At 41.1% G+C, this 23950-nt stretch overlaps 2 protein-coding genes across 2 annotated transcripts; both read right to left on the bottom strand.

Moving 5' to 3' along the window:
- Positions 1-7048: 7048 nt before the first annotated feature.
- Positions 7049-7519, bottom strand: LOC142175350 (uncharacterized). The gene has a single exon (XM_075241933.1). The coding sequence runs from the start codon at positions 7517-7519 to the stop codon at positions 7049-7051; it is 471 nt and encodes a 156-aa protein (XP_075098034.1).
- Positions 7520-8034: 515 nt separating this feature from the next.
- Positions 8035-10195, bottom strand: LOC142175349 (uncharacterized). Its single transcript, XM_075241932.1, has 3 exons — positions 10038-10195; positions 8587-8857; positions 8035-8406 (listed from the first exon to the last, which is right to left on the bottom strand). The coding sequence occupies exons 1-3, from the start codon at positions 10193-10195 to the stop codon at positions 8035-8037; spliced, it is 801 nt and encodes a 266-aa protein (XP_075098033.1).
- Positions 10196-23950: the final 13755 nt, after the last annotated feature.

Below are 23950 nucleotides of genomic sequence, written 5' to 3'. Positions count from 1 at the left end.
AAATAATTTGATACAATCACTAAAAATTATAGAAAATAAATTCTATAAGGAAATACTACATTTTAAATAAAAATCCCGAAATTAATTAAAAATTCGCCCACGGGGCCCACATCTCGGAATCCGGCGAAAGTTATGAAATCCGAAAACCCATTCAATTACGAGTCCAACTATACCAGTTTCACTCAAATACGACTCCGAATCGATACCGAAATCTCAAAATTTTGTTTCTGTGAGATTTCTAAACTTTTTCCAAATTTCAATCTCAAAACACTAATTAGATTGTGAAAACAATAATATACTTGTATATGTAGACCAAATCCGAGTTAGAATCACTTACCCCAATGTTTTTCCCTTGAAAATCGTCCAAAAGTCGCCTCTGCTCAAGCTCAAGTTTGCCAAAAATGGCAAATGGAACGAATGTCCTCTGTTTTTATAACTTACAGCTCTGCCCAGTTCGATCAAGGAGCTCGATCAGGGGAGCTCGATCTCAGGGAGCTCGATCAAGGAGCTCGATCTCAAGGAGCTCGGTCTCAGGGAGATCAATCTCAGGGAGCTCGATTTCAGGGAGCTCGATCTCAGGGAGCTCGATCAAGGAGCTCGATCTCAGGGACATGGTCATGGCTTCGATCAAGTTCGATCTTGGGTCTTGACCTGGCCCTCGATCCTTGCCTTCGATCATGGCCCTCGAGCCTTGCCTTCGATCGAGGCTTCGATACTGAGCCTCATCCCTGGCTTCGACTCAGGCCTCGATCGTGGGCTCGATTTCTGGGTTCGATCTGTGGCCCGATCACAGCCCAGAATATACAGCAGAAGGGAAAATTGCAGCAGCTTTTTAAGTCCAACGTTTGATCCGTTAACCATTCGAAACTCACCTGAGGCCCTCGGGACCTCAACCAAATATACCAACAAGTCCTAAAACATCATACGAACTTAGTCGAACCTCTAAATCACATCAAACAACGCTAAAACCATGAATCATACCCCAATTCAAGCTTAATGAAACTAAGAGTTTTCAACTTCTACATTCGATGTCGGAACCTATCAAATCAACTCCGATTGACCTCAAATTTTACAAACAAGTCATAAATTACATAACGGAGCTATGAAGATTTTCAGAACTGGATTCCAACTCTGGTATCAAAAAGTCAACTCATCGGTCAAACTTCCAAACTTAAATTCTTATTTTTAGCCATTTCAAGCCTAATTTAACTACGGACTTCTAAATAAAATTCTGAACACGCTCCTAAGTCCAAAATTACCATACAGAGCTGTTGGAATCATCAAAATTCTATTCCGGGGTCATTTCCACAAAAATATTGACCGAAGTCAAACTTAGCACTTTAAGGCCAACTTAAGGAACCAAGTGTTCTGGTTTCACCCCAAACACTTCCAAATCCCGAACCAACCATCCCCGCAAGTTATAAATCATTACAAGCACCTACAGGAAATTTTATTTTAGGGAATGGGGTTCTAAAAGTTAAAATGACAGATTGGGTCATTACAGGTACTTCGACGAGAAAATTAATGAGTTATGGCAGGCGTTTATTGATACAGATGGAGATAGTGAAGTGTGCAATCCGAAACATGTCATTGCAGAATATATTCAGGGGTATGTCTTGGATGCCAATGTTCCATGGCACACCGTCGAGCACGTCTTAATGCCAATTAATGTTGCGGAACAATGACATTGGATAATGGCTATGAAGTCCTTCAAGGATAGGTGCATATATGTGTATGACTCTATGCGCGGTGGAGCTGCTCATCAAGCCAAAGTTCATAACACAATGCAAGTATTTTATGTTGCTGCCTCATTTTTTCGTGCACACGTATTTCTATTTAAACAAAAAATATCAATTGGCGCACTGGTGTCTACAAATCAAAGGACTTGATTACCCCTTTTGATGTAAAACTGGTTGAAGGACTGCCTCAATAAGTCAAAGCGTATGAATTCTTTCAGCATAATCTATTTTGTTTTTAGATTCTGCAGTTTGATAGTTGTTGTTATTTTTATTTTTGTAGTGATTGCGGTGTATTTGCGGCATCATTTGCCGAGTATTTCATTGAGGACAAGACTCCTCCTAAAAAATTTAATGCCTATACACACCAGCACATATTTGGTGCTCTCTTGTGGGATTATGCTAGAAAGAAGATGTAACTGAACGCGCAAAGTGATGATAAGATTATTGGTCGACAGAATAAGTCGCGGAAATGGAAGAAGTAGTTACCTTTGTCATTGTTGTAGGATGAACTCAATAATTTTATTTCGTATTGTGTTCTGTTATGTTGTCATTGTTGTAAGAAGGATCAGATTTGTTTGTATTTAAATTTTATGAATACTTTTAAGATTTGTACGGCAAATGAGATGTCTGCTCTGTTATAAAGGTTTAATGAGTTTTAGTACAAGATTGGAGTGTTGCAGTTTAGTTTACTTTGGTGTTTTCTCCCTTGATTTTGTGTTGTGAATTCAAGATATGAAAAATATATGGTAGTTTGTGATACATTGTCTCTTCCAGATACACGCATGATATACATATGATATAGATATGATACACACATGATACATAGATGATATAGTCGTTTTGGATTGATGCACAGTTAGTTTCTTCATAATGAGTTCTGCAGTTTGTTTGGTTTCGAAATATGTATTAATGAAGCCACACTCTTATTTGTAAATTTCTAAAACTATTTGCACAGTTTTCTAGCTGCTACGACTGTTTTCCATTAGTTAGCTTTGTTATTACACAAATACAGACATGAGTAAGGGCCGATACATAGAGATACATAGGTGATACACAAGAGATATATAGATGATACAAATATGATACATAGCTGATACAACTTCTTTTTTAATCAAACATATGTATAATTTACCGATGCACAAACATACATACGTAACACACAAGAGATACAAATATGCTACATAGCTGATACAACTTCGTTTTTAATCAAACAGATATATAATTTAAAAAATACACTTGCAACACGATTTTAAATGATATATCAAATATTTATTTATATCTAAAATTCAAATGACATTCTACATTGATACAATTCTTGATATATTGGATTCTTCTATATCTTTATGATATTCAGTAAAGTAAAATAACAAGTAATTCTATGTTTGACATATTTCATCCTCTCTTTGGATTATGTCTACAAGTTTTTCTGTTGTGACCTTGTTCTCCACATTGTCCACATGAAATCGACCTTTTTCGTTCCCTTTCAGATATTGGCTTGCACCTCCCCTTCCTTGGACTTCCTATTGATTTAGTCACGTCTGGTGGCAAGACTTTTTCATCTAGAACTTATGCAGGAATTTTTCATGTTCTTTCATCAGGAACCAGATAAATTGGAATTTCATAGGTCTTCAATAGGTACTTCCTGGTGTAGTACACTGAGCAATACTCAATGTGATCAATGTATTTATATTTTAATACTGCCCAGGCATGTGCACATGTCAGCTCATTGATCATGCCAAACTATGCCTCCTAAGAGGTCTAGCGGTCGTTGCAAATATAATCCGATTTATAAGTCCGGAGTCGAACCCCACAGGAAATTAACCTACTAATCACAACTACTAATTTCACAAGAATTCAAGTAATAAACCTTCAGAACTATTGAATAATGAGTTGATTGTTACTAACTAAAAACAAAGTATTTAAAAAGCTGTAAGTTTAATTCTAACAAAGTAAATGTTGTAGACAAGATCGGAAAGGTCTACGGTTATGATTTCCCCTCTCATCGGAATCCTCCCCGCCACGTCTCATATAAATTCGGCTAGATATTCTCTACCGATCGTGAGTGCTTTAGGTATCGTAACTCGTTTCCGAGCAGATACAATAATTTACTAGACGTATTCTTCTGAACTACGCTAGTTGGCACTAGTTTACCGCCCATTAAGATCACACCAAGCTTTCGTTATTCTTAATCCCACCTTTAAACCCTTCGTATTGATTCCTCATATACGTTAGGAGTGATGTTGGTAAACAACTTCTTAAATGTGTACCCTTTTCCAAGTAATACACACTAAATAGGCACAGTCAATTGATGGGCCTTCAATAAACCACAATAATCATATAGTTGAACAAGTAGAGAAAAGTAAATGGCAAATTCATATTAAACGCAGTGGAAAAGTCATCCTTCAAGAGGTTCCATCAAAACCTAGATGGGAATTTAGCTATTCATAATTATTTGCACAAATACAAGATTAGAATTCATAATAATGGAAAATTAGGAAGAAAGAAGAAAAACGTGAAGTTGAATCCTTCTCCTTGCTCCAAGTGTGTTCTTGCCTCTCTCCAGTATTCTCTCCTATCCAATAAGTGGCTAACTTTCATATTTATATGGTTTAGGGTTGAGTTGGGCCGAAATTGCTTCTCCTAATTCAGGTTGGAAAAGTTGAATTTTTCTTCCCTGGTCCCGGTTTGGCGAAGTAACCCTCACTTCGCTGTCCGGGACTTTCTTAGTTTCTTCTGCTTTGGTCCCGGTCTGGCGAAATGACCCTCGCTTCGTTGTCCGAGACTTTTCTCTTCAGCTCTTATTTTCACCAATTTTCTCCCATTTAATCCTTTTCCACGCAAGTTTATCCCTACACATAAGAAACACATAATGAGCATATTTTCACTTCAAAAGCGATGTGAACTCTTGCAACTCACACACGAAATAACACACACACACACACACACACTCAAAACATGCACTTTTCATCCTTTATCACCACCCCACACTTAAACTCTTGCTCTTCCTCGAGCAACTTAAAAGTAAGCACATAAGAAAGAAATACCTTTCAAAACATAAGCAACTATCACACCAATGACAATTGTTTATATCAATGTTTAGATCCCAGCATATGCACTCTTCATACCTTTCCTCAAGTTTTAAATTCATGCCAAGATAATTTAAAATATTCGTGTAGCTCTTTCCAACATTCTCGCCTCAAAACTTGACTCTAATGCATTCCACACTATGACTCGCTCCTTGTACCAACTGAAAAATCAAGGTTTCTACCAATCCTTTGCAAATCATGTGCCCTCACTTACAAACCATAGAGAGAAATTAGTCCACACACTCAATATAAGTTCAAGTATAGTTTAAGGATTCAAATATAGAAAGAATTCGCTCACTCTCATAAAGAAACTCTTATGCCACCCATGTTAGTACCATAGGCTTGCCCGTATTGTAAGTCTCTGCTAATTTAAGCTCGTAAAGTCTAGGATCAAGTAGGATTTTATAGGTTGTAATGTAGGCTAAGGGACGGGTAGGATATATTTGAGAAAATAGTGACTAACCCTCCTAAGAACTTTAGTACACTACAATTCACTTTTAAGCACCTTATTGTCTTGACCAATTCGATGTCTTGCCATGAAACCATACACATTTAGGCCCTTCTTCATTAAGAATATCAACATATAGATACTTACTAATCCAGACAAAGACATGAGAGGTGTTATTCCTTTTTTTTTTTTCACTCTCTTCAATTTGGTATTTCTGGATAGTATTTTTTTATACACAAGTGCACCTTTTCGGCCTTTTTATGGTTCTACTCAAAAGCTACCCACTCTCTTTATTTACTCTTCTAGCTACTTAGGTGCTTTCGGAGGTAAAGGTCCAACAAGATTTGATTAAGAACAAAAAGGATTCGGCTTGTAATGTGGTTGCAGAAAAAAAAAGGTCTATAGGCTAAAAAGGGTTGACTACGGATAATATTAGCACTGGTAGGAAAATAGGCTAAATGGTCAATCAAAGAAAGCCTCTATCACTTCCCAAACTTACAAGACGTAATCATTTCACTTAGACTCACACACGGGGCAAGTTCTAGACTAGCAAGGATAACACATAGTATACTAAAGTCTCACCTCACACAATGCACATGACTCATTTAGGACGGCTCAGATCTGACACTCGAGTTAAAGCAACTAGCACAGCTATCATAAACTTTCAGCACATAGAAAATAATCACAAGAGTCTAGAGACGAGCCTTGGTGCCAAAAGGAAGCCACACATATTGTCAAGACATGTAATTATAAAGATCATGAAGAAAGTACTTAGTTCAAATGCTCCAGACCTAAGCCTTGATATAAAACATGTCAAAAGCACAAATTACTCAAGCTTTTTCCTAATTCCATTGTCAGTTCAACCAAAAACCAACATAAAAGAGAAACAAAAAAAAATCTTTTTGTATTTTCTTTAGACTTTAGTCCCTCAAGAAAACTGTCTCGATAATCCATCGTCGAGAAAAATCCATAATTCTTTACAAATCTTGAAAAAAAAAAGTCTACCTAAAACTACTCGGTTCAAGAAACTGGCATCCTCGGGAAAGAACTGTGGTTTAAAGAAAACCCGGGATTAAGCCACTACAAAAAAAAATACTATAATTATACAATTACAATGGCTATAAGAGTGATCATGCAATTTAAAATGTATCACTAGCAATTAAGCACAAGCCATAAAAATTAAAGCTTGACACCCCACCCCACACTTAAGAAGTGCACTGTCCTTAGTTGCACAATATCATAGAAATATAAATATGTAAGATCAAAAGTAGAGTGGGTGTCAAAAACTCCCTCAAAATCACTCGGGTCAAGCTGAGGACCTAGTGCCATTATTTTAATTTGGAGAATTAATGAGAAAAATAGAAAAAAATAAAAATACCTGGGGTCGTGCTAGGACCGCACGGCCTGGAGACACTCCCCTTTACCTGGTTCAGCTATGACCAGTCCCGGTCTTGCGAAGCGAGGCACACTTCGTTGTCCCCTCTTCTCTTTTTCTTTCTCTTTTGGTCCCGGTCTCGCAAAGCGAGGCACACTTCGCTGTCCCTAACAGTTTTTTCCTCAACATTCTTGGTCTCGGTCTCGCAAAGCGAGCTTCGCTGCCCCCCATATTTTTTTTAATGTGACTAAATGATAACTAGACGAAAACAAGAAAATTGGGTTGCCTCCCAACAAGCGCCTGATTTAACATTGCGGCACGACGAATTTACAACATTACAATGGGTTGCCTCCCACGAAGCACCTAATTTAACGTCGCGGCATGACTCGGCTATCCCTTATCAAGGATCCTTCAAGTACATGATTGAGATCACTTTATCTTCCTCGACCATACCTTGAAAATGTTTTAGCCTTTTCCCGTTAACTTTAAACTTAAGGGAGCCATCTTCTGATGCAATTTCTACAGCTCCGGCGGGATGCATCTCTACCACACGAAATGGTCCTGACCATCTTGACTTCAACTTGCCCGGAAACAACTTCAATCTCGAATTGTATAGCAATACCACATCTCCAGGTTTAAAATTTTGCTCAAGAATATTTTTCTCATGCATCATCTTCATTCTCTCCTTATATAGCCTTGTACTCTCAAAAGCATGGTAGCGAAACTCATCAAGCTCATGCAACTCTGTGATTCTACATATACCCGCTATTTCCATGTCGAGATTCAGCTGCCTTAATACCCACAAAGCTCTATGCTCCAACTCCACGGGTAAGTGACACGCTTTCCCAAACACCAGTTTATATGGAGACATGCCAATTGGGGTTTTAAAAGTGTTACGATAAGCCAGAGTGCATCATCTAACTTTCTTGCCCAATCTGTTCGTGTAGCATTCACGGTCTTTGTTAACACAATCTTTATTTCTCTATTCGACACTTCCACTTGCCCAATTTTTTGTGGATAATATGGGGTGGAAACCATGTGGCTAACACCATATTTTTCTAACAACTTTGCAAAAGCTCGGTTGCAGAAGTGAGTGCCTCTATCACTGATTATTGCCCTTGGAGTGCCAAACCGGGTGAATATATTCTTTCTAAAAAAACCAATGACTCCCTTTGCATCATTTGTAGGGATTGCCATAGCTTCCACCCATTTTGACACATAGTCCAAAGCTACAAGTATGTACTTGTTGCTATATGAGCTCACAAAAAGCCCCATGAAATCGATTCCCCATACGTCAAAGACTTCCACTTCCTAAATTGGGTTCATGGGCATCTCATGTCAGCGAGAAATATTCCCGTTCCGTTGTCATTCATCACAACTCTTGACCTAGAGGTGTGCATATTTGAACAATGTCGGCCAGTAGAAGCCCGACTCCAACACTTTCGCGGTTGTCCTTACTCCCCCAAAATGGCCACCATATAGGGATGCGTGACAAGCCTGCAAAATAGAAGATTGGTCTGTCTCGAGGATACATCTCCGGATCATGTTATCAACACAAATCCTGAACAGATAAGGCTCATCCCAGAAATACATGCGACAATCACAAAAGAGCATTTTCTTCTGCACAAAAGACAATTCATAGGTAACAATACCACTTGCCAGGTTGTTTGCAACGTCTGCATACCATGGCACTTCCTCAAGGCTCATGGATAACAGTTGTTCATCAGGGAAAGTCTCCATGATATCTTCTACCTCCACCTTCGTTTCAGCTCATTCAAGCCTGGACAAGTGATCGATAACTTGGTTCTCCGTTCCTTTTCGGTCACGAATTTCCAAGTCGAACTCTTGCAGCAGTAGAACCCATCGAATTAGGCGCAACTTTGCTTATTTTTTATCAATTAGGTACCTGAGAGAAGCATGGTCAGTATAAACAATTACCTTCGAGCCTATCAAGTAGGACCAGAATTTGTCAAATGCGAACACCACTGCTAGCATCTCTTTTTCTGTCACTGTGTAATTCAGTTGAGCGCCATTCAATGTTCTACTTGAATAGTAGATTGGATGCATGATTTTTTCTTTTCTTTGTCTAAGTACTGCTCCCACTGCATGATCACTTGCATCACACATCGGCTCAAATGGTTGCTCCCAGTCTGGTGCAACTATGATAGGTGCAGACACTAGCCTCTTCTTCAATCCTTCGAAAGCTACCCTGCAGTCATCAAAAAACACAAAAGGTGATTTTTTCAAGCAATTTACACAAAAGGTTAGCAATCTTGGAAAAATCTTTTATGAACCGACTGTAAAAACCGGCGTGACCAAGGAAACTTCTTATTGCCTTGACGGAAGTGGGTGGTGGCAGATTCTCTATTGCATAAATCTTGGCATGGTCCACCTTAATGCCCTTACTTGACACTAGGTGTCCCAAGACTATACCTTCATGTACCATAAAATGGCATTTTTCCCAATTCAGCACCAGATTTGTCTCCATACATCTCCGCAACACTCTTTTCAGATTTCTAAGGCAATCATCAAAAGAATTCCCACCATTGAGAAATCATCCATGAAAACCTCCACTATATCCTCTATCATATCTATGAAAATGGCCATCATGCACCTTTGGAATGTGGTGGGTGCATTGCATATGCCAAACGGCATTCTCCGAAAAGTGTAAATGCCACATGGACAGGTGAATGACGTTTCTCTCTATCCTCCGGGGCAATAGATATCTGATTGTACCCCGAGTATCCATCCAAGAAGCAAAAATGGGACCTCCTTGCCAATCTATCTAGCATCTCATCAATGAACGACAAGGGGAGTGATCTTTTCGGGTGGCCTTGTTCAATCTTCTGTAGTCCATGCAAATTCACCATCACATGACTATTCTTGTTGAGATTAATTCATTGTTCTCGTTTTCCACAACAGTCATCCCAACTTTCTTTCGCACACACTGAACTAGGCTAATCCAGTTGCTATCTGAGATAGGAAAAATAATTCTCGCAACTAACCACTTGATCACTTCCTTCTTTACAACTTCCTTCATGTTAGGGTTCAGCCTTCTTTGATGTTATTTGGAAGGTTTGTGCCCCTCTTCCAGTAGAAGTTTATGCATACAGAAGGCCGGGTTGATACAGTTAATGTCTGTAATGGTCCAACCAATTTCATTCTTTCACTCTTTCAACACCTGCAAAAGTTGTTCTACCTGTACATCTAACAAACCAGATGAGATAATAATAGGTAAAGTCGAATTAGGTCCCAAGAAAGCATACCTAAGGTGAGATGGTAGCGGTTTCGGCTCCAATTGTGGTGGTGCTTCGATTGATGGCTTGGTTGGAGGGTTCTTTCTCTCTTCCGAGTGTAAAGGCTCGAATTCGAGCTCTCTTTTCCAGTACCCTTGCCCTTGAAGAGCCAACATCCATTCTGCCAAGTCCTCACCATTTACTTCTTCTAAGTTCATAAGGTAGGCTGTTAGATGGTCTTTTGCATTAAGTGCCTTATTATCTTCCTCCATGATTACATCATTATTCAGCCTCATCTTCAGCTCTCCCATTTAACAATCAATCAAAGCTCTCCCTATAGCCAAGAATGGCCTTCCCAAAATTATGGGAATCTCCTCATCAACCTTGCATTACAGAATGATAAAATCTGCTAGAAACATGATTTTTCCAATTTGCACAAGTACATCGTCAAGTATACCTGATGGCCTTTTCACCGTTCGGCCAGCTAGTTGCAGTAACATGGATGTGGGCCTTGCTTTTCTAATGCATAACGTTTTATAGATAGACAATGGCATCAGATTTATACTTTCTCCCAAATGACACAATGCTTTGGCAAATGCATAGCTACCTATGGTGCATGGAATTATGAAGATTCCAGGGTCGGATAACTTCTCAGCTATAGGTCTTGACACAACAACACTACAAGTCTGTGTCAATGTGACAGTTGCCAAGTCTTGGAAGTCGAACTTATGAGACATCAAGTCCTTCATCATTTTTGCATAACCGGGCATCTCCCTCAAAGCATCAATTAGAGGAATGCTTACCTGAATTTGCTTCAGCATTTCCATGATTTTTTTGTATTGTTTTTCCTTCTAATATTTGTCCAACCTCTGCGGGAAGGGTGCCAGAGGTCGCTTCTTTCCTGTAGCTTGAGTTAGGTCCTTCTCGGGAACTTTTTTCTAATGCCTTCTCTTGCACTTTCTCAGTCTCCTTCACAACCTCTTTTTCCTTGTTTATTTCCTCTTGGGCTGGTTGCACTCTTACTTCTGTTAGCTCAGTTGACTCATCTAACTCAATTGGCACTATCACAAGTGTTTCAGTTGACCGGCTCTCACGAGCAATTTCGTGCTCTAAATCAAGATCTTTACCATTTCTCAAGCTCACTGCCATAAGCTGATTTGGGCCCTGCTCCTTCGGATTGACATGTGTGTCTGCAGGCAAAGTCCCTTGGGGACGATTATTAAGAGCCATAGATATCTACCCTAATTGAATCTCAATCGCTAACTCATGTGCTTCCACCTTCTCTTGCATTTTTCCATTAGACCCAATCAGTTACTGCAACATTCCTTTAATTTCAGACAACCCATCATCTTGTCTCACTAGCTGTTGTTGTTGAGGTTGTTGATAAGCTAGGTGCTGATTTTGCTGACTGTACCCCTGTTGCCTTTGGTAAGGTACTACTTGACCCTGTGGTCGCATAGCTCCAGTATTGTTGGTGTTATTGTATTGTTGATGTGCTGGTCTATATTGCTGATTTAGCTACCCCCTATTCTGACCACCTTGCCTCTGGCCTCTATAGTTGCCCATATAGTTCATGTTCTCTTGATAATTCTGGTTGTCACTTTCACCACTCCACGAACACACGTATGGTTGGTTAATGCATGGTGTACATAATCCCCCATTAGTCATGTCAACTATGTGTACCTGCTTCTGGCCTGATTCATCAATCTTCTTGGTGAGGATACTCATTTGTGTCATTAGAGTGGCCATATTCTCGGCTATGGAGTTGTTTGGGTACAAAGATACTGAGTGAACTACAAGGTGATTGTAGGGTCTCTTGTCATCCACCCTGAGTTTTGAGCCATTTTATCTAGCAGGACCTTACATTCTCTAAATGATTTGCTAAAAAATGCTCCACATGCTGAAGCATCAACATTGGCCTTCAAGCTGTCTGCCAATCCCATGTAGAACCTTTGTCCCAACATCTGATCCAGAATGCCATGGTGTGGACACTTAACTAGCATCCTGTCACGACCCCAAATTCCCTCCGTAGGATGTTGTGATGGCACCTAGTCTCTAAGACTAGGTAAGCCTATCAATGCAGAATAATATAATAGAAATATGAAATAAAAGAAACTGCAATTCAAATAATTACAACTCCCAAAACCTGGTAGAAATAAGTCACAAGCTTCTAAGAATTTTTTCTAGATGTCTCTATACATCAGAGTCTAAAGAGAATAAGGAAAATAACACAATAATGATAGAAGAGGACTCCGAGGTCTACGAATGCTGGCAGATATACCTTGAAGTGTCCGCGTGCAGCTAGTTCACTAATGCTTGGTCTGATAAAAAGTACCTGGATCTTCACAAAAAGATGTGCAGAAGCGTAGTATGAGTACACCATATCGGTACCCAGTAAGTGGCAAGCTAAATCTCGGTAGAGTAGTGACGATGTTAGGTCAGGCCCTACTGGAAATAATAAAAGACATGGAGAAAAGTTTAACAATATAATAATAAAAATGACAATGGGGATAAATAAAGTAGTATGTCACAGTTTAACTACACAGAATAAGGGCAAATAACACCTCGCGGAAGGAAAACAGAAATTTACAACTTTAAGGAAAACATCAAAATAACCAAAGGCAAATGCAGCCATAAAGAAATATCAACAAGGGGAACTCCCGAGGTACCTCCTCGTAGTCCCAAATCATAAATAAATTCACAATATCTCATTTCCTTATATCATCGCGGGAGCCTTCATATTTAATTTTAAAGAAAATATTTTTTTCGAAAATAGCGTCCCGCATTTTAGCCACCCTTATCACACCGCATGACTTCTAGTAGTTCCCCTACTAGCCACGTGTAACAAGCCACCCTTATCTCATCGCATGCGTTTCAACACCCAGACCTTATACCACCGCATGCGTAGCAATATCACAATTTGCACCTCAAGTGCCCAAATATTTCAACTTGCCAAAATAAATCAACAACAATAATATTTTTCCACAATAAGAAAGTCATGGCTCAAGCACAATGAGTAAAAAATCTCACAAAATATTTGGGAATGAATAACTCAGCAAAAATAATATTTCACAATTTTGAGCACGTTGCCTCAATACCAAATTTAAAAATGTCAAATACTTCATATTAATAATAATTCAATTAAGAAATTGAACCTTCAAATATTTAGCACAGAATAAAAGAAACAAAGTTTCAACTAAACAGGTAAAGCAATTAGTAGCAAAAATGTCAGGCAAATTTAAAATATAAAAATAGATCAATGATGATGAATATAACCGAATAAAATCATTTAATTAATGTGTAACAAATATCTACATAATTTAAAACCAGAGTTTCTCACATTTAGCCCGTGTACACACTCGTAGCCTCGCGTATACGACTTTTCACACATTACGATTATCATACCAATACCAATCCTAAGGGAAATTCCCCCCATACAAAGTTAGACAAGTCACTTACCTCGAACCAGGTAATTCTTTATTCCCCTATGCCTTTGCCTCGTGAATTGGCCTCTGTAAGCCTCGTATCTAGTCATAATTAATTCGATTCAATCAATACAAATTATTGGAATTGATTCCATATGAAAATATTAATTTTTCAACAAAATCTGAAATTTAACTCATATATTTCCCATGGGGTCCACATCTTGGAACCCAATAAAAGTTACAAAATATGAACGCCCATTCAATCACGAGTCCAACCATACCAAAATTACTAAATTCCGACATCAACTCGACCTTCAAATCATCAAATCTTATTTTCGAATCCCTAGGCCCAAATCCTCTAATTTTACCTCAAAAAGCAGTAATCTAGTCGAAATGCTCAATGATACTTCAATATTATTGACTAACAATGATCATAAGTGACTTACCTCAAGTTTTCCCGAGAATTGTCTCTAAAAAATCTCCCCAAACCGTGTTGAAAATGTCTAAAATGACAAATGTCGGAACCCCTCTGTTTTGTAATTTGGTCAGTGCTTCTGCGGTCTGCTCAGGCCAGCACTGCCTCTGCTTCTACGCCCTTCTCGTCTGCATCTGCGGTCACACAGGTACAGAATTTCCTTCGCACCTGCGACCACTGCCTCACCATCCCCCTTTCATCTTCTGCGAGTTCTCACCTGCGGTCAGTCCCTCCGCAGGTGCGATGACACAAGAAGCTGCAAATTTTTAGAATTTGCCTAAGTTCGAAAATTGATCCGATTAACCATCTGAAACTCACCCGAGGACCCCGTGACCTCAACCAAACACATCAACAAGTCCTAAAATATCATACGAGCTTAGTCCAAAACTTCAAATCACATCAAACAATGCTAAAACCACGAATCATGCTCCAATTCAAGCTTAATGAAACTTATAAATTCCAACTTCTACATTCGATGTCGAAACCTATCAAATCAAGTCCGATTGACCTCAAATTTTGCACACAAGTCATAAATGACATAACAAACCTATTAAAATTTTCAGAACTGGTTTCCGACAACGATATCAAAAAGTCAACTCCCCGGTTAAGCTTAAATTTCTATTTTAGCTATTTCAAGCCTAATTTAACTACAGACTTCCAAATAAAATTTCGGACACGCTTCTAAGTCCAAATCACCATACGAAACTATTGGAATCATCAAAATTCTATTCTGGAGTTGTTTACACATAAGTCGACATCCGGTCACTATTTCAACTTAAACTTTAAACCTTGGAACTAAGTGATCCAATTCATTCCTAAAACTTCACATGACCCAAACTAATCACCCCGGCAAGTCACATAACAACTATAAAGCATAAATTGAGCAGTAAATGGGGTAATGGGGCTACAACTCTCAAAATGGCTGGTCGGGTCGTTACATCCTCCCACTCTTAAACAAACGTTCATCCTCGAACGAGTTTAGAATTATACCTGGAGTGGTGAAAAGATGAGGATAGCAGCTGCGCATATCATGCTCGGTCTCCCAAGTTGCCTCCTCTGCCGGATGACCCCTCCACTGTACCTTTACTGAAGCAATGCTCTTCGATCTCAACTTCCTAACCTGTCTGTTCAAAATGGCCACTGGTTCCTCAACATAAGATAGATCCTTGTCCAACTGGACTGAACTGAAGTCTAACACATGAGACGGATCACCGTGATACTTTCGGAGCATGGAAAGATGGTACACTGGATGGACTGCAGAGAGACTAGGTGGTAGTGCAAGTCTGTAAGCCACCTCTCCAACTCTTTCTAGAATCTCAAAAGGTCCGATATACCTCGGGCTCAACTTTCCCTTCTTTCCAAACCTCATAACACCCTTCATAGGCTAAACCCGGAGCAAGACCCACTCACCAACCATGAATGCAACATCACGAATCTTCCGATCCACGTAACTCTTATGTCTCGATTGGGCTGTACGAAGTCGATCCTGAATCAACTTAACCTTTTCCAAAGCATCCTGAACTAGGTCTGTACCCAATAGCCTAGCTTCGCCCGGCTCGAACCAACCTACTGGAGACCGGCACCGCCTACCATATAAGGCCTCATACGGAGCCATCTGAATGCTCAACTGATAACTGTTGTTGTAAGGAAACTATGCAAGTGGCAAGAACTGGTCCCAAGCACCCCTAAAATCTATCACACACGCACGAAGAATATCCTCAAATATCTGAATAGTGCGCTCGGACTATCCGTCCATTTGAGGGAGAAATCTTGTTCTCAACTCCACACGAGTACCCAACTCCCATTGTACGGCTCTCCAGAACCATGATGTAAACTGCGTACCCCGGTCAAAGATGATAGATACCGGTACGCCATAAAGCCTAACAATATCGCGAATGTAAACCTGAGCCAGCTGCTCCGAAGAGTAAGTAGTAGCCACAGGAATGAAATGAGCTGACTTGGTCAATCTATCCACAATCACCCAAACTGTATCGAACTTCCTCTGAGTCCGTGGGAGCCCAACAACGAAATCTATAGTGATCCGCTCCCATTTCCACTCTGTAATTTCTAACTTCTGATGCAATCCACCTGGTCGTTGATGCTCATACTTCACCTGCCGACAATTTAGGCACCAAGCTATATATTCCACTATGTCTTTCTTCATCCGCCTCCACCAATAGTGTTGTCTTAAGTCCTGATACATCTTCGCGGCACCTGGATGAATGGAGTACCGCAAACTGTGAGCCTCCTAGAGAATCAACTCACGCAAACCATTTACATTAGGCACACATAGCCTGCCCTTCATCTGTAATACACCGTCATCTCCAATAGTGACTTCCTTAGTGTCACCGTGCTTAACTGTGTCCTTAAGGACAAGCAGATGTGGGTCATCATACTGACGCTCCCTGATACGATCATATAGATAAGACTGAGAAACCACACAAGCCAAAACTCGGCTCGGCTCGGAAACATCCAATCTAACAAACTAGTTGGCCAAGCCCTGAACATCCAAGGCTCAAGGCCTCTCTGCTACCGGTAAGTATGCTAAGCTACCCAAACTCTCCGCCTTACGACTCAAGGCATCAGCCACCACGTTGGCCTTTCCGGAATGATAGAGAATGGTGATATCATAATCCTTAAGCCAATCCAACCACCTCCGCTATCGCAAATTAAGATCCTTCTGTTGAAATAGATGTTGTAGACTCCGGTGATCGGTATAAACCTCATAATGGACACCGTAAAAATAATGCCGCCAAATCTTCAAGGCATGAACAATAACTGCTAACTCAAGGTCGTAGACCGGATAATTCTTCTCATGTACATTTAACTATCTAGATGCATATGCAATCACCCTACTGTCTTGCATCAACATTGCACCGAGACCAATGCACGAAACATCACAATACATAATATAAGACCCTGAACTTGTAGGCAACACCGATACTGGGGCTGTAGTCAAAGCTATCTTGAACTTTTGAAAACTCTCCTCACATTCCTCGATCCACCTGAATGGAGCACCCTTCTGGGTCAATTTGGTCATAGGTACAGCAATAGAAGAGAAACCTTCTACAAATCGACGATATTACCCTGCCAAACCAAGGAAAATCCGGATCTCCGTAGATGAGGACGGTCTGGACCAACTCTGCACTGCCTCAATCTTCTTTGGATCTACCTTGATCCCCTCGCACGAAACTATATGACCCAAAAATCCTACTAAATCAAGCCAGAATCCACACTTTAAAATTTTTGCATAAAACTTCTTTTCTCTCAAATTCTGAAGAACAGTCCTCAGGTGCTGCTCATGATTTTCCCGACTCCGGAAATACACCAGAATATCGTCAATGAACACAATGACGAAAGAATCAAGATAGGGCTGAAATATATTATTCATTAAGTGCATAAATGTTGTTGGGGCGTTGGTCATCCCAAATGACATTACAAGGAACTCATAATGACCATACCGAGTCCTGAAAGCAGTTTTAGGGATATCTGGCTCCCGAATTTTCAGCTGATGTTAGCCTGAACGCAAGTCGATCTTAGAGAACACCCTGGCACCTTGAAGTTGATCAAATAGGTCATCAATTCGAGGTAATGGGTACTTGTTATTCACTGTAACCTTATTCAACTGGAGGTAATCAATACACATCCTCTTCACAAATAAGATAGGAGCACCCCAAGGCGATATACTGTGCCAAACAAAACCCTTATCAAGTAGCTCCCGTAACTTCTCTTTTAATTGTTTCAATTCTGTTGGGGCCATACGATATGGTGGAATAGAAATGGGTTGTGTGCGGTAACAAATCAATGCCAAAATCAATATCCCTATCGGGTGGCATACCCAGAATATCTGCTGGAAATACATCAGGAAAATCCCTTACTATAGGAACTGACTCCATGAAAGGAGTATCAACACAAACATCTCTCACATAGGCCAGATACGCATCACAACCCTTCTCAACCATTCGCTGAGCCTTAAGAAATGAAACAACCCTGCTAGGAACATAATCCAAAGTACCTCTATACTATAGCCATGGTAGACCTGGCATAGCCAACATCACCATCTTGCGTAACAATCAAGGATAGTGTGATAGAGTGACAACCAGTCCATGCCCAAAATAATATCGAAATCAACCATACTAAGCAATAATAAATCAGCTATGGTCTCAAAACCACTAATAACAATCAAACACAACTGATACACGCGGTCCAGAATAATAGATTCACCGATGGGTATAGATACATAAACAGAAGAACTCAAGGAATCACGAGATACGCCCAAATACAGGGCAAAATAAGATGACACATAAGAATAAGTGGAGCCTGGATCAAATAAGATTGATGCATCTCTACGACAAACCAGAATAATACCTGTGATAACATAATCGGATGCAACGGCCTCTGTCCTAGAAGGAAGGTCTTAATATCTGGTCTGGCCTCCCCCTCTAGGGCGACCTCTACCTGTCCGATCTCTACCTCTAGTTGGCTGTGTAGGTGGAGTAGCAACTGGTGCAGTGATCATGGCCTGAGAAGCCTTAGGGCCTTGTGGAATAGGTGGGGTCTAAGAAATCTATGGAGGTTCACCCCTCCTAAGTCTGGGTCAATCCCTCATTATATGACGAGTGTCACCACACTTAAAACAAACCCTCGGAGGACGTGGTTGCTGAGATTGGCTCGGGCCTTGTAACGACCCGATCGGTCATTTTGAGTGTATTAGCCCCGATCCCCTATTTACTGCCTTCCCCATATCTTTTTCTGTTAATGTGACTTGCCGGGAGGTTCCATTTTTTGTTTCGGAGTGTTTTGGGACACTTAGTCCCTAAAACGAAAGCTTAAGTTCTAGGATTTTTGACCGTAGTTGGAACTATGTGAAGACGACTTTGGAATGGAGTTTCGTTAGCTCCGTTGGGTGATTTTGGACTGAGGAGCGTGTCCGGATTGTGTTTTGGAGGTCTGTAGCTAAATAAGGCTTGAAATGGCGAAAGTTGAAATTTTGGGAAGTTTGACTGGTAGTGGACTTTTTTCTATCGAGATCGGATTCCAATTCCGAAAGTTGGAATAGGTCCGTAATGTCAATTATTACTTGTGCGCAAATTTTAAGGTCAATCGGACTTGATTTGATAGGTTTCGGCGTATGTAGAAGTTTGAAACTTTGAAGTCCATTAGGCTTGAATTGATGTGTACTTCGTGATTTTAGTGTTGTTTGATGTAATTTAAGGGCTCAACTAAGTTCGTGTGATGTTTTAGGACTGGTTTGAATTTTTGGTTGAGGTTCCGGGGTCCTCGGGTCAGTTTCGGATGCTTAACAGATCAAAATCGGACTTGTGTGAGTTGTTGAAGCTTTCAAGCTTCTGGTGTAATCGCACCTGTGGTGGGATGTTCGCAGGTGCGAATCTGCATGTGAGGAAGGAGGAGCGCAGGTGCGGAATTGAGGAGGATCAACAGAGTTCGTAGGTGCAATGTTTTTCCCGCACCTACGATAGCGCGGATGCGGATCATAGGTCGCAGGTGCGGAGGCAGATGGGAGTAAGTGGTTTGCGCAGAAGCGCTCATTTTTCCGCATAAGCGGACGCACAGGTATGAGTCCAAGCTCTGTAAGTGCGAAAATGCATGGGCAGAACCTTCTTAAGCGAGACTTCGAGAATTTTGGCCATTTTTTATCATTTTGAGCTTGGACTTTGGAGGCTTTTGAGAGGGTTTTGAAGAGATTACTGAGGCAAGCTTCTTGTATTCATTTTTCTTCTATAATGATATTTTCCCACTGATTTCCCACCTAGTTGGTGTGTTTTTGAGATGAAATTTGGGGGTTTGAGGCTAGGGATTTGGAGAATGAATTTTGGGGATTTGAAGGGCCATTTGGTATCGGATTTTAGTAAATTTTATTTGGTTAGACTCGTGAGAGAATGAGTGTTCATATTTTGTGACTTTTACCCGATTCCGAGACGTGGGTCCGAGTCGACTTTTTAGGATGATTTTTGAATTTTTTTGTTAAAGTCTTGATTTAATTAATTAGATTAGTCTATTATAGTTGTATTTATGGTATGTAATTGTTTTTGACTTCATTTGGGCCATTTGGAGTCGATAAATCGAGGAAAGGGCATTCTTACTGATTGGTTTAGCTTGGTTCGACGTAAGTAGCTTGCCTAACCTTGTATGGGAAAAATCCCCTTTGGATTTGATACTGTTGTGATATGTGAGCGCCGTGTACGCGAGGTGACGAGTACGTATACGGGCTATTTGTTGTAAAACCCGATTTTACTGAGTAGCAACCTGTTTTCCTTTTAATTTGGGTTATACCATTTTACTGAGTAGTAATATGTTTTTCATCTTAATTGAGTTATACCAGCATATGTAGTTATCCTGCTTAGTCTAATATCGCATGTCTACATGTTTTAACTGCTTATTTGGATTCTTTGCAGCATGCCTAGTTGATTTCCTGTTTCTCTTTGATTTTTATCAACCTTAACTATAGGATTCTTGCTGTGAACTGTTGTATTTGTCGGTTGAGCTGTGTGTTTACTTTTGAGACTACGAGGCGGTACCTCAGGAATTCTCCCTGCACATTTACTTTTGAGACTACGAGGTGGTACCTCGGGAGTTCTCCCTGCACATTTACTTTTGAGACTACGAAGCGGTACCTCGGGAGTTCTCCCTGTTCATTTACTTTTGAGACTATGAGGTGATACCTCGGGAGATCTCCTCGCATATTTACTTTTGGGACTACGAGACGGTATCTCGGGAGATCCCCTGTTGGGTAATTACTTTTGGGACTACGAGACGGTATCTCGGGAGCGCCCCTGTTGTTATCTCGTTGTGCTGTGTTATTATTGCTTTGTGAATACTTTTTGTTAATTTCTCCATTTTACTTTATTTTTATTATATCATCTGTCTTATTATTATATCCCAGTAGGTCCCGGACCTGACCTCGTCACTACTCTACCGAGGTTAGGCTTGGCACTTACTGGGTACCGTTGTGGTGTACTCATGCTACTATTCTGCACATATTTTGTGTGCAGATCCAGGTGCTTCTTATCAGCCCTGCTACTAGCTAAGAGTGATTGCTGCTGTATAGAGACTTCAAGGTACATCTGTCGCGTCCGCAAACCTCGGAGTCCCCTTCTATTCTCCGCTATGTCAATTACCTTATGTACTTCTTTTATTAAACTCTGGTGTATAGAGATACTAGTTTCCTCCTATAGCTTGTGACTTATGATGTTTCGGGTTTTGGGAATATTATGTATTACTAGAGTGTTGGTTCTTGTATATGCCGAGCGGCATTGCTACTAGTTATTTAGTTATATGTTGTAGTTAGTTGTTAAGTTTTACTTCAATTTTTGTTATTTCCACAATTGATAGGCTTACCTAGTCGTAGAGACTAGGTGCCGTCACGACGTTTTATGGAGGGAGTTTTAGGTCATGACAAGTTGGTATCAGAGCTCTAGGTTCGTAGGTGTCATGAGTCACAAGCCGATTTATTAGTCTCGCGGATCGGTACAGAGACATTTGTACTTATCTTCGGGAGGCTATGGAACTGTTAGGAAAAATTCCACTACATTGATTTCTTATCGTGCGAAAATTGTTGACTTCAAAAATTCTGAACTTCTATATTTTATTCTCTCACAGATGGTGAGGACACGTACAGGCGGATCTGATGACCAGGCACCTGCGCCCCCTGCTAGATCCGCGAGAGGACGAGGCCGGGGTAGAAGCCGAGGACATCCACGCGGTGCAGCCAGAGCACCCGCACGAGCTACCATAGAGGAGCCCCTAGTAGCTATAGCTGGAGGGCAGTTACCTGAGATACATGTTGCTACACCATCCCTCCAGGAGACTCTAGCTCAGTTTCTGAGAATGTTCAGCACCTTAGCTCAGGATGGATTGATTCCACTTGCTCCTGCCATATCTCAGGCCGGGGGAGGAGCACAGACTCTCGTCGACGGTACTCCAGAGCAATGGGTTCAGGTCGACTAGGTTCCACAGATTATACCGATGCAGCCGGTAGGTCCAACTCAGCCCGAGGTTAGGGCAGTAGTTTCTGAGGCAGAGCAGCTCAGACTTAAGAGGTATAAGAAGTACCACCCACTACCTTAAGTGGATTGGCGTCAGAGGATGCCCATGGTTTTCTGGAGGAGTGTCATCGTATTCTCCGTACTATGGGCGTAGCGGAGTCGAGTGGGGTTTCTTTTACTACATTCCAGCTTAGAGGAGCAGCCTATCAGTGGTGCCGTGCTTATGTGTTGGGTAGTCCGGCTGAGGTAGCTTCACTTACATGGACTCAGTTCTCGGACTATTTTTGAGGGAGTATGTTCCCCAGAGTTTCAGGAATGTATGGCGTGTGGAGTTTGAGCAGTTATGCTAGGGTGCTATGACTGTATCAGAGTATGCAGTTTGCTTCAGTGATTTGGCCCGACATGCACCTGCCTTGGTTGCCACAGTTCGAGAGAGGGTTCGTCGGTTTATTGAGGGACTCCACCCCAGTATCAGGCTTAGCATGGCCCGGGAGTTGGAGATGGATATTTTTTACCAGCAGGTTGTGAGTATTGCTAGGAGATTGGAGGCTATGCTTTGCTCAGGAGAGAGAGGAAAGGGAGGCCAAGAGGTCTCGAGAGTCTGGAACTTATAGTAGTACTCGTGCCCCAGCTGCAGTTCGCCATGGTAGGGGCTATGGGAGTCACCCCGTTCATTCAGCTCTTCTAGCCGCCAGTGGTATTCCGGTCCCTTCTAGGCCCTAGGAGCCTTATTATGCACTTCCAGTATCTAGTGCACCTCTTGCACGGGGTGCTCTTAGCGGTTAGTCCAGCAGACCTGGCTCAAGCCAATCACATCAGCCACACCCTCCTAGAGCTTGTTTTGAGTGTGGCGACACTCGCCATATGGTGAGAGATTGCCCCAGATTTAGGAGGGGTGCACATCTATTGACTTCTCAAGCATAACGTGTTCCACCGGGTCCTTAGGTTATGATTACAGGACCAGCTACTACCTCACCTGCTCTGCCAGCTCGAGGTGGAGGTCGGGGAGGTCGAGGTCGCCCTAGAACGGGAGGCCAGGCCAGATATTATGCTCTTCCTGCACGTATAGAGGAAGTTGCTTCTAACTCTGTCATTACAGGTATTGTTCTGATTTTTCATAGAGATGCATCGGTTTTATTTGATCCAGGCTCCACCTATTCCTATGTGTCCTCTTATTTTGCCCCGTATTTGGGCGTATCTCATGATTCCTTGAGTACTCCTATTTATGTGTCTACACCTGTGGGAGATTCTCTTGTTGTGGACCGTGTGTATCGGTCGTGTTTGGTTGTTCTTAATGGTTTTGAGACTAGAGCCGATTTATTATTGCTCAGTATGGTAGACTTTGATGTTATTTTGGGCATGGAGTGGTTGTCGCCCCATTATGCTATTCTTGATTGTCACGCTAAGATCGTGACATTGGCTATGCCAGGATTACCGCGATTAGAATGGAGAGGTACCTTAGAGTATACTCCCAATAGAGTTATTTCATTTCTTAAAGCTCAACGAATGGTTGAGAAGGGGTGTGACGCGCATCTAGCTTATGTGAGAGATGTCAGTATTGATACCCCTACAATTGAGTCAGTCTCAATAGTGAGGGATTTTTCAGATGTATTTCCAGCTGATCTTCCAGGCATGCCGCCCGACAGAGATATTGACTTTGGCATTGATTTATTGCCGGGAACTCAGCCCATCTCTATTCCTCCATATCGTATGGCTCCTCCTGAGTTGAATGAGTTGAAGGAGAAGTAACAGGAGTTGCTTGATAAGGGTTTCATTCGGCCCAGTGTGTCACCTTGGGGTGCTCATATCTTGTTTGTGAAGAAAAATGATGGTTCTATGCGTATGTGCATTAATTATCGCCAGTTGAACAAAGTTACAGTGAAGAACATATATCCATTGACTTATATTGATGACCTATTTGATCAGTTATAGGGTGCCAAAGTGTTTTCCAAGATTGACTTACGTTCAGGCTATCATCAGTTGAAGATTTGCGGGCCAGATATCCGAAAGACTGCTTTCAGGACTCGGTATAGTCACTAAAAGTTTCTTGTGATATCATTTGGGCTGACCAATGCCCCAGCATCATTTATGCACTTGATGCACAGTGTGTTCCGACCCTATCTTGACTCATTCATCATTGTGTTTATTGATGACATTCTG

The sequence above is a fragment of the Nicotiana tabacum genome, chromosome 21 (assembly GCF_000715075.1).
Source record: "Nicotiana tabacum cultivar K326 chromosome 21, ASM71507v2, whole genome shotgun sequence".
NCBI lineage: Eukaryota > Viridiplantae > Streptophyta > Magnoliopsida > Solanales > Solanaceae > Nicotiana > Nicotiana tabacum.
Note: the sequence above shows the minus strand (reverse complement) of the source record. Positions and strands in the feature narration are given on the sequence as shown.